The sequence below is a fragment of the Balaenoptera musculus genome, chromosome 18 (assembly GCF_009873245.2).
Source record: "Balaenoptera musculus isolate JJ_BM4_2016_0621 chromosome 18, mBalMus1.pri.v3, whole genome shotgun sequence".
In the NCBI taxonomy this organism is placed as follows: domain Eukaryota; kingdom Metazoa; phylum Chordata; class Mammalia; order Artiodactyla; family Balaenopteridae; genus Balaenoptera; species Balaenoptera musculus.
The window spans coordinates 24,134,498-24,146,882 of NC_045802.1; the positions used below are offsets into that span (position 1 = coordinate 24,134,498).

General features: G+C 36.4%; 1 protein-coding gene across 5 annotated transcripts in view; it reads left to right on the forward strand.

Annotated features, from left to right (window-relative positions):
* Positions 1–12,385, forward strand: part of EPSTI1 (epithelial stromal interaction 1) — a 104,174-nt gene that overhangs the window by 39,632 nt on the left and 52,157 nt on the right. For 4 of the 5 annotated variants that reach the window (XM_036831093.1, XM_036831095.1, XM_036831094.1 and 1 more), the window contains exon 6: positions 1,641–1,714. The exons of the other annotated variant lie outside the window; for it this stretch is intronic. In XM_036831093.1, the coding sequence (XP_036686988.1) occupies positions 1,641–1,714 (74 nt within the window). The remainder of the gene's footprint in view (positions 1–1,640; positions 1,715–12,385) is intronic. 5 annotated transcript variants of the gene reach the window in all.

Here is a 12,385-nt window from a genome sequence, read left to right on the forward strand (position 1 = left end):
CTAAAATAGCTACTACAGTGGTAGGTATTGAATACTTAAATACTCCAGTATTTTGCAAAATACTTCTCCATCAACTCTTGAGGGATAAACAGACCTTTGTTGGAAAGAATTAAGCTACTGAGTAACTGTTTTTGTAAGTTGAGTCCAATGATAATCTATTAGTGAAGAGATGAAAATCCATGTTCCAATTTCTGACCTTGCTAAAGGAACCCAGCCCTGGTCTCTAAATGCTTGTGTGATTTTCTCACTGTTCTCTAAGTAGCGTTCCTAATCCTGGTTTAATCAATACCTACTGCTTGCTTGCTTGCTGTCTTTTACCTCCCGGCCCCCTTTTCTTCCCCCAGAGATGTGGGGAGCTCATCACAATTGACTACTTTTGGTCTCATGAGTCAGGATTTTTTTCTAGATTGAGATCATGTTTATTCAGTTGTACAATTTTCTGTTAGTTTGCTTCCTAGAACTGTGATTCATTAATAATCCAATTGCCTTGTATTATAATTGAATTACAACTGAATTGTATTACAATTCTCTTGGATTGTAGTAAATTTCCTTTATGTTTTTTCTGAAACTGAAATCATCCATTTTACCTTTCAAAATGGGATGAGTAAATAGTTCTGTGTGAATGAAGACTTTCATGGAAATGAACAACATGAACAGTTTTTTCCTCTCTTTGGAAGATGGAGCTAAACTTATGTTAGAGTTTGGAAGTGATGATTTCCATTATTCCCTTTTCACATGTCTTCCTGAAGGACAAGTCCATTTTTTTTTTTTTTTTTAAAGCAAATCCAGCTGCTTGACTTCTCCCTTGGATTCAATTAAAACTTCAAGTCCTCCTGTGTTGTAGAACTTGTTTCAACTCCCCATTAAATTTGTTGTCTAGGAAGTCTACTTGTTTTTCACAGGCAAATTAAAAAAAATGACAGTTGTATCATAGTAAAAAAACACAAGCGTTTCTGGGTTATTAAGTTGGATTAAAATATGCCAGAGCCATGGTGACAGTAATATCAAATGTGAAGTTTATCTCTAGACTCTCCAAACAACTAATTTAAAAAATGAGAGGATTCTTCTATTCAAGTGGATGGCTTTTTTTGGACATTTGCTACTCAGTCTCTCAACAGCTTTAAGTATCTGATTCTAAGTCAGAAGGGAATTGAATTGGCTTATTGAAAATCTTTTCCTGAATGCTTTATTGTATGTGGAGATATATATGTAGTATCAACTATTTAACCATTTATATATATATATACATATTTTGTATCATCTATTTAATCGTTTATTATAATTTTAATTTAACATGATTGGTGTGGAAATTTCATGTTTTCCTTAGAACATTTTGAAAACACTGCTTAAGATATAAATGTTGCTATCATCTGAACTAAGGTAAAAATGTGAAATACTGATTCTGTGATTATACCAATCAAGTTGGGAGAGGGGAGCCATGGAAAGAACTTGGAGCTCCTGGCTTTCAGTGCAGGGCACATGGGTTGTGACAGGATTATCACCTTGGAAGCCCTGGTAGGTACCATATTGGATTACTGAGGCCACTTGAGCCTAAAGATTTTGGACCTTGGGTAATTTTAACATCATGATTCTGCTTAAAGCTTTCCTAATAGATTACATTTTGATACTTGAAATTTCAGAGCAATAAACTAGAGGAGAAAAAGAGGCGTCAAGAAAACCTCAGAAGAGAAGCTTTTAGAGAACATCAGCAATGGTAAATTTATATTTTCAGAACTTTGTACCTTTTATAGACATATTGTTCATTGTGCTTTTAAATTCTAGGTGATAGTAACTATTCAAAACATCTGGTGTTGGATTGTTGACTATTAATTATATAATTGAACTCTAGAAGTGAGGTTCTAAGTTTGGAGATATCTATACTCATTAAAGTATTCTTTAGCAGTCAACAGATTAGAAAGAATACTGCCAAATTTGAGAAATTCCCCATTCTAAATAACTCGGAGGGCTTGCTTTTTGGTGATCCAGGTTACTTTTGATTATGAAGACTTCCAAAACACCAATATAAGGAAGATGTTGTTTGAAAGAAGTACCCAAGCAGAATCTAAACTAACTAGGGATTTACCTAATGGACTGAGGACTTCTATTTTTGTAAACAAGAATTGAGAAATAATTTCACATTTATCAGCAAAGCTCCCAAGTGGTGGTCATACATCAAGGTACTTTTTCCAGTATGACTTGTGAATTACAGCAGCTAACATGTATAGGGCAACTACTATGTGCTTTATAATGTAGATAATCTACTCTCTTATACAAGCTTTAAAGATAAGTTTGTGTTCCAGCTCTAAGTAGCTAGGTTACTTGCACACTGCTTAAAAGAATAGACAAAACCAAAGAACCATATTTCTGTCCCTAGGTTAATTCCAAATATGGTAGAATTAAACAAGCAGATTTGGGTTCAGAATCCTAGCTCCATTCTTCAGCTGTGACCTTGGACAAACTACTAAACCTCTTTAAAGCTTAGTTTTTCTAAAAAAAATTAGGGTTGGTAATATCTCTCCCATCGGCCATTTGTAAGGATTAAATAAAATATCTTATATAGGGCTTCCCTGGTGGTGCAGTGGTTAAGAATCCGCCTGCCAATGCAGGGGACATGGGTTTGAACCCTGGTCTTGGAAGATCCCACATGCCACAGAGCAACTAAGCCTGTGCGCCGCAACTACTGAGCCTGTGCTCTAGAGCCCGCGAGCCACGATTACTGAGCCCACATGCCGCAACTACTGAAGCCTGTGGCCCTAGAGCCCGTGTTCTGCAACAAGAGAAGCCACCGCCATGAGAAGCCCATGCACCGCAACAAAGAGTAGCCCCCACTCGCCACAACTAGAGAAGGGCTGCATGCAGCAATGAAGACCCAACACAGCCAAAAATAAATATAAATAAAATAAATAAATTTATTTTAAAAATCTTATAAAAAATTTATTTAAAAAAATAAATGGTATATAAGTGACTGAATTTCATGGGGACTTGATATGTAACTTCTTACAGAGGTTCTTGTTGAATGGGATCAGACAGCTTATTTTGTGGAGACCGTTTAGAGATTTCTGGTTCCACCAGAACTAGTCATCGGCCTCCCATTTTCCGATGGACTGTACTGACTGCCTCCTCTTATCTGTTCCCGTCGTTATACCTCATTTGTAGAATTTAAGATCATTCTGATGTTGGGGTGAGCATATGTGACACCCTAAAGTGTGTCCCTCCTCCAAGTACAGCATCCTCTGGTTTTCTCATTCCGCTGAGATTCTCCTGCCTCTACTGTAAGCAACAGCTCCTTGCTTTAAGACTCAGAGGTTGGAATGTACAAGAAGTTTCTCAGCACTTCACTTTGCCCATTAGCAAGTTGGATACCTGGCCTCCGCTACCCAGGACAGGAAAAGAGTGGGAGATAGAATGGGGTTGGGTGGAAGTGCTAATGAATGACATTATCTTTCCCCACTTTTGTTCTAAGGCAGACATGGGGGTAAGGAAGCTGGTGTGAAGCTAAACACCAGGAGAAGTTGGCTGTCTTAGAGAGAGATAGAGGGCAGCAGGCAATAGATTAAGGGTTAATGTATTATTGCCTCCCCTTTCTTTGGTAGAGAATGGATGAGAGTTGATTTCTCGGCCAATCAGAGGAGTTGAATGCCCCCAAATGCTATGGGGGCATTTGTAGCCTGGAGACACAGTAAGAACAAATGTACTTATCCTGTGGCATCCTTGTTTACACTGGAAAAGGGAAGACCTGCTTACCAATGAGGGGTCTTAGGTACAGGACTGGGAAGTTGAACAAGTCCATCCTCTGGGGAGTTTTAAACATGATAAAGTGGAGGATGAGAGATTCTTGGGGTTTTAAAGGATGTGGGAGATTGTGTCCTCAAACATTTTTTTACTAGTCCTCCAGCTTCTTGAGTTTGTGTTTTACTGAATACTAGAGATCACCCTTTTTCTGCCTTTTTCTGTAAAGAAAGAAGAGTTCTACCCTCAGGCACCTCACACACTATCAGTGGAGCTGAATTCAATTACACGCACATTTCACTCTTGATCTTTCTTCTGCTTATCATAAAAGTCCCAGTTAACCAGGAAAAAGAGAAGTTGGCTAAAAATGAGAAGTATCTCAAATTGATTGTTAAAGCCTATTGAGAAACACAAGAAGAAGTATATGTGTGTGTGTTTTAAATGTATTTTGTTTTGAAGTACTTTTGAAATTAAAAGACCAATAGCTAATGAAATGAATGACCATTATATAGCTAGAAATATGAAAGAAACTTCTTGTATAAGATGGATCCTCTGTATAACAGGCCTTTATCATATTTTCTTAGAATCAATTTATGGTGGAAGAATTGTATAGGAGAGCTATTAGAATTTTTTTTAACATCTTTATTGGAGTATAATTGCGTTACAATGGTGTGTTAGTTTCTGCTGTATAACATTTAATTTTTATTTATTTATTTATTTCTGGCTGTGTTGGGTCTCTGTTGCTGCGTGCGGGCTTTCTCTAGTTGCAGCGAGCGGGAGCTACTCTTCATTGTGGTGCGTGGGCTTCTTATTGCGGTGGCTTCTCTTGTTGTGGAGCGTGGGCTCTAGGCATGCAGGCTTTAGTAGTTGTGGCACGCGGGCTCAGTAGTTGTGGCTCACAGGCTCTAGAGCACAGGCTCAGTAGTCGTGGCTCATGGGCTTAGCTGCTCTGCGATGTGGGATCTTCCCGGACCAGGGCTCAAACCCATGTCCCCTGCATTGGCAGGCAGATTCTTAACCACTGCGCCACCAGGGAAGTCCGAGAGCTCTCAGCATTTTAACAGCACAAAGTTTTAACTAGACCAACTAGGCTGTTCCCTATTCCATCCCCTTCACCAAAAAATTAGATTCTCCTGAAGCTGTCAAACTAAGGATCACAGAATAGAAACACAAATAAGGAATTCTTTCAATGCTGTGATATGTGTGGTTCAAATAGCAGACTAGGAATGGTGTTCTTTGTTTTGTTTTGTTTTCTGTAGAGAAGGGCAACCATGGACTTGAGCAGACTGTAAACCCAGGTTGCTGGAGAAAAAGCTCATGATATCATCCTGGGGCACCACCATGAGAATCTTAATGTATTCTTTCTTACCACTTTGTTCCTGACTTCCTTCATTTGCTTCTGATTATTTTTAGTGTTGTCAATTATTTAGCTAACAGGCAGAAAACTAGGCTTTTATTGACATCCAGAGGGACTCTCCTGAGTGTAATAGTGAAAGCAGTTTATTGAATGCCTGTGGGGTTGCTTTCTAATTGTACGCATTAATCTGCCCATGCAAGCTGGCTGAAAATACACAAGCAGATTGCATGTGCAGATGGAGCACATGGGATGGTTTTTATGAAAAGACCTCTGGAATGTACTTCTGCAGTACTGTCTTTTCCTTAAAAATCAAATGACTGTGACTATTTCAATTGGCGGCTGAGAACAGACCAGATTAATGGTGCATTAAGTCTGCCACTCTGGCTGGGGACAGACTCGAATTTCACAGTGTAGAGTTAGTTCTAGGATTCTTGAGCATGAAAGTGAAGGGTAGAAATAGGCTTCTAACCTTGGCATAGTTTTCACCATTATTTTACTCTGTCATTCTTTACTACTTATAAAAAGACAAATGTGATTTTTCAGGATGGCCTTTTTAATTAGTCAATATTACTGGTAGCTTTGAGGATTTGAAGTAACAGTTAATATACCTTTGTGTGTGTGTGTGTGTGTGTTTTGTTATAATCAAAGAAAGGATGTTGTGATTTAGATTATTTAAATTTCAGCATTTGAAATTTAAATGGTAATTTGTTTTGAGTCATAGTCATCTTTCTCACCATGTGGTTTTTGGATGGATCTTGAGACAGATTTGAATTTTGAGCCCATGTAATAAGTTATGGGGGTTAGGGTAAGATGTGAATGGGGCAGTCAGATGCATTTTGGGTGCAGGTGTTAGGAAAAACAATGTTCTCTTAAGGATTTGCTGGAGAGATGAGAATTGGGTATATTTTAAGCATTTACAATTTTAACTCATATCTAATAATCATTTAATCTAATAGATTGTACATTTGTATAGTTTTAAAAATATACAAAGTGCTTGGCTCTTTTAAATGTTATTTCAAAGTAATAAGCTGTTGTATTATTGAGAACCTATGGAGTGTCAGCAGTGTTAGGCATATTATATACATTTTTTCATTTAATTTTTAGATCAACCCTATTAGGGATATATCATCTTCATTTTACAGGTGGAGGGTTGAGTAATTCAAAGTCACAGACAGTGAGCAATGCAGCCAAATCTTGGTCTTGAGATTTGAAGGACCAGGGATAATGAGTAATTCAGAGGTGTGCTATACTCACAAGGTCAGGATTATCAGGCTAGGGTGGGGGTGATAAGCACTGTAGCTTATGGGGGGCCTGTGGGAGGCCTGTGGAGAAGACTGTAGAATAGGTCAGTTCAGAGATAAAGACTTGGGCAAAATTGACTTCTGATTCCTCCAAGGAAGATCTAAATTTGGCCTGCAAGAGGCAAAAGAAAAACTGAGGAAGTATGTCTGCTGTCTCTGATTTTCCTCAGACCCGAAGGACATCCCTTTCCAGGTCCAACACTGGATTAATTCCACAGTTAAGCTTCCTGTAGGGTACATGGGCTTTTGTGAGCTCTCCTGGCTGGACTGTACTCCTAGGTACCAATATTTCTAGGGGAGAAGGAGCTCAGTTCTTAAAACCTTGGTTGAAAAAGCCCTTGGAACCAAGCTCATTCCAAAGTAGGACCTTCTTATTTCTGAATTGCCAAGCACCACCGTGAGCTCAGCCTGCCGATGGTAATGTGGGGAAGTTTTCTTCATTTCCGCCATTGGAACCACGCATCTCTTTAATTTCCATTTGAATGATAGTGTGATTAGTACCTAGGAGGCACATCTTCATCTGTTTTAGTTTCCTAGAGCTGAGGATCGAGGCAGGTCTGCTGAATATGCACACTTAGGTTCCAAGTTTGTCTTCTAACATGCTCACTAAACTTCTAATGCCCTTCGTGGGAGCTTCCAAAAGACACTTAAGGGCTAAACTGATCCCTTATCCATATGGTAGGCTTAAATCCAACCTCACATTTTATAATCCCAGTAAGGTGAACTGAAAGTCATCCTATTCATAACTTTCTATCTTATGCTAATGAAGTGAACTTACAGGTACAAAAATCCTCTATTTTGTTCAGAATGAGACTGAACAGTTTACGAGAAATCTGAGAGAATCCCTGCCTACTGAATGTTAAATCATGTTGATGGTTAAAATTTCTACCCACTATCAATTTTTCCTGCAGATGTCCTAGTGAATGTTAACTCATTTTCATTCCCACTGCCACCACCTTCATATAGGTATTTCTCACATGCCACTTGCATTATGGCTTCTTTCTCCTTGTCATCCCCTGAGTTACTGGAATGGCTTTCTTACTCTCTTTGCCAACAGTCTCTTTTCTCGATTGTCTTACATGTTTGTCAGATTTCATTTTCTACAGCACAGCTTTTGTCATGTCACTATCCTATTCCAAAAGCCTTGATTATTTCCCATTGCTTATGAAATAAATTCCAAATTCTCTAGCCGCACGATGGGGGAATTGTGAGCCACCTTAGTAAGAAGATGTCAGAAAGGACTTGATTGGGTTTGGGCCTCTGTCGGGTTGATTTCGGGAGAGGGTTTGAGGAAGCAGGGTTTTGTTCTGGGTCGGCTGTTAATCAGGAAGCAGGGGTAATAGTGATTAGGTATCAGGTATCTTTTTTTTTTTTTAACTTTTTTTTATATTGGAGTACAGTTGATTAACAATGTTGTGTTAGTTTCAGATGTACAGCAAAGTAGGTATCAGGTATCTTAATCTTATTTAAAACAAGGGAAGATCAGAGTGAGACTAATACTGTAATTGATAAATAAGCAATAGTCACTCCTATTAGCCAAAATGTTGGGGTGTTTGGTCACTTTTGTGGTTTAGACAAGGTTCATGTATTTTTCTTTGTTCAGACATATCATGGAGTGGCCTTTTTTTTCATGATTCATCACCATCATAAAGTGACCTCCTCTGATATTGATATTGTGTGAAATCACTTTCAATAGGAGAACACCAAGGCTTAGCTGTGAACGCCAGGGCAGCTCCTGGATGTCAGGAACAGCTTCTGTCTTTTTCAGGATGTAGTTAATAATTGGTTAAAGATAAAAGTTGACTGGGGCCTTATTTACAAAATAGTTTCACTTAAGTATCTCATCATTGGAACCTGGTACCATCAGTGCTCCCCTCTTGGGAGGGTAGATCTAGGATCAGACTGCCTGCCTGGTCTCAAACTTTAACCTCTCTCCTAACATTGAGCCTAGGTTTCCTCATATATAGCATGGGGTGGGGCTAATATTTGCTAACTCAAAGATTAATCAATATAACCCATGTAAGAAATCTAGCATAGTGCTTGGAGGGAGAAGGTAGAGTATAAAGGAACTCCAAACAAGGATAGCAGAGGAAGAAGAGAGAGGGACCAGCTGACTCTGGCCTTTATCTCCAAGGGTAGAGCCTAAGAACTTTTGGACACACGAGAAGACCCTGGGGCACGGAAAGTGCTCCTGGTAAATGTACTATACCTGGGGGAATATGTGCCCCCCCACCCCCGGCCCCTGCCATCCTGGAGACAAGCTACCTGCACAGCCAGCCAACTTTATCACTTCTGTGTGAGTTCTAAGATCTTTACTGAAAAAAACTGCCACAAAATAAACTCTGGTCAAACAAATAAGGAATCCAAGAAAGAGGAAGATGTAAGATATCAGAACAATTATGAATAAAGAAGACAATGACATTTATAGCCAAATATATGATTAGCTTTTTTTCTTTTTTATTATTAAGAATCAACATGATGAAATTAAACTCATGGAGGATTTCAGTGCTATGGAAGAGGCACAAGGGAGAGAGGAGGATAGGAAGTAAAACAATTATTTTTTTTGCACGAGTGAATGCTAGTGAATTCCAGATATTGATAGAAAAAAATAAGTAATTATGTGTTTATTATATGTTTAATTGTATTGTATGTACAAATAGGATATATAACAAAAACGTAAGAAGAAAAAAATCAAATGAAAAATTGATAATTACAACAAAAGGCAGAAAAGAGGGTGGAAGTTTTATAAGCAACAAGACAGCAATCACAAAAAAGGTATATAGGCTAAATTTCCTTATTTAAAAAAAAGTTCCTGGATTGCAAAAAAAAAAAAAAAAAGCAAAAATCTAGCTATATGCTACTCTAAGAGATATCTATAAAACAGAAGAGTTGGAAACAAAGGCATGGAACATATATCCATAAATGCTAATAAAAGAAGGCAGATGTAGCAATATTAATATGAGACAAAATTGAATTCAAGATGAAAAGCATTCAACAGGATAAAGAATATTTTATGCACATAAAATATGTAATCCCGAAGATAATGTGAACTGTAAATATCAATATAGATTTGAAATATATGAAATAAAAACTGCTGAAGTCTGTAATATAGATTATGGATTTGTCAAATTTTCCTTTTGTTCTCCGTAGAAATTAATAGGTCATCATGTGAACCAAAAAACTTCATAAGGAATAGAGGATATGAATAACAATGACTTGGCATGATAACATAGACATAGTTACAAAGTGTTGTACCTAGTTTATGAAAATACCTATTCTTTACAAATATGACTTAACTACCATTGGCCATGACTAAGGCCTCAAAGACTCTCAGTAAGTTCCAAAAATACCCCCAAATCCTATAAAGCCACTATTCCTAAGAAAAATGTAATAAAATTAGAAATTAAGCAATAAGAAATTTTAAAGTCTATCCACTTAAAAAATTTTTTCTAATTACCTTTCTAAAGGACTGTTAGGTTACCATCTGTCACCACACTAGACTTATTGCAGTGATCATTTCATAATGTATAAAAATATCAGGTCACTATGTTTTATACCTGAAACTAATATATTTTGTGTTAATTATTATTCAGTTAAAAAATAAAAATATTAAAGATTCAGGTTCCCTGGGAGGATGGGGGGAGACTATTAGGATAAAAAATTTTGAAACCAAAACTGAAATTACAAATTACTTTGGGATAAGAGAATATAAATTTCAAAGTATTCCACATTAAAATCCATGGGATGTGACTACAAAATTATTTAGAAGATGCAGAAGTTTAAAAGCTTTTAGAAAAAATGGAAATAAAATAACTAAGCATTTTACTAAGATAAGATTATAGCCATAAAATAAATACAAATAGAAGGGAGGAATACATAAAGGGGAAAAAGTGATGAAGTTGAATAGAAAAATTTATCATCACTAAATTAAACCAAAAACTAGGTTTTTTTGAAAATTCTGGTAAAATAGATAAACTTTTGACCTGTCTGAGTAAGGAATAAGGAAGAACTCCAAGGATAAGAAAGGAAGTATAACCAAAATTCGAGAAGAGAAATACTGTGTCCTACTTCTGTTAATTTTTTTAACCCAGATTTCCTAATTTATTTCGTAGGAAAATATATGCTATTAGACTTGAACCCAGAATAGAATAAAAACTCAAAATGGAAGGGAAAATGTAGTTTGATCTCACCTAAAAAAGACAGTAGGCCCAGTTGGTTTGAAAACAGAAGAAGGTAACTTTCTCAGTAAAGTCTGGAACAGGATAAGAAGGGCAATTGCTATTTATCACTGATACTGATTTTTAGATAGAAAATTAGAGTTTCTATTTGTAACAAAGAAAGAATTTAAATATTGGAAAGGAAGAGATAAGTGCCTCTGATTGCTCACCTAAAACCTCTCAAGGACATCAACTAAAAAATTATTAGAACTAATACAAGTAGTTTGACTATCATGAATGAATCTAAAATCAATATGCAAACACTTCTGTCTTTGCACCATCAGACACACCATCAAAAGCTCTTTATAAAATATAACTGAAAGAAAAATTTCATTTACAATAATCATCCACACTGTAAAACAGATGAGTATAAGTCTAATACACCTATATATAAAATAAAATACCTAAAATAAAATGAAAATATTAAATGTAGATCATCTATTTACTATAGAAGGGAAAAAAATCAACATTGTAAAGATAATTCCACTCTTATTCATATATAAATTAAACAGGACCTTTTGTGAAATTTGATAAAACATTTTTAAAGAGAAAATATTAAAAAAAAATAGACAAACCTGAAAAACTGAAGGAACAGGGAGAAGCTTGTACCAGGTATCATATACAACATAGGTATGGTAGTAATAACAAAGTGTTATTGGCATTGTAATAAATAAATTTAGTGAATGGGAGAGAGTCTACAAATAGACCCATGGATATATGGGAATTTAGTATTTAGGACTTTAGCTATTAATAAAAGTATTTGTTCAATCAGTGTCAAAAGGACAGATAATTTGACAAATTGTAATAACTCAGCACAATTAGAATGTAATGAAGAATGCTTTTATAATTTTGTGGTAAAACTCCTTCCTACGCTATATACACAACTTGGAAGCCATAAGAAAAAAAACACAGATTTGACTACAGAAAAAAACCTATGATAGATGACGTAATGAACTATGTTACAAGTAAGTGATAGTCTAGGAGAAACTATTTGCCTCAAAAATAATTGGCAAAGGCTTAATTTCACAAAGAAGCCTTGAAAATTAATAAGAAAAAGGCGACTCTAGAAAAACTGGCAAAGGGCTTGAAATAAATAGTTAAAAGAGAAGAAGTATAAATAAATGAAATATTCAGCTTCACTAATCAGAGAAACACAAATAATTTTTTTATTTATTACACTGGTAAAAATATAAATGCATTGATAATATCTCACATTAGGAAATGTGCTTTCATTTATTCAACAATTTGTACCTGGTATGTGTCAAGCACTATACTAGGTTAGTATATACTAGGTTAGTAAGTTCTTGGTATGTACTGTGAATATCACTGAGTCGTGCTCCCGTTGCCCTCCCTCTATCTAGGCTCACTTCACTTCACTCATTTATATCACCATCTGCACCCTGCAGTCATTGGCATTTGTGTGTCAGCTGACAGGAGGTGAGAGAAGGAAAAACTGCCCCATTCACTCCCAGCAAGATAAAAAGAACCAGGAAGAGATTTGTCACTGGTATTTTTTCAGTGAGGGTACCTTTTAAATTATGACTATTTAGCTTTAAAATCGGTAGTTTAACATTTTTATTAGTATGTTCTTTTTTTTTTGATGTGGACTATTTTAAAAAAAAATCTTTATTGAATTTGTTAAAATATTGCTTCTGTTTTATGTTTTGGTTTTTTTGGCTGCAAGGCATGTGGGATCTTAGCTCCCCGACTAGGGATCGAACCCACACCCCCTGCATTGGAAGGCAAAGTCTTAACCACTGGACTGCCAGGGAAGTCTCTAT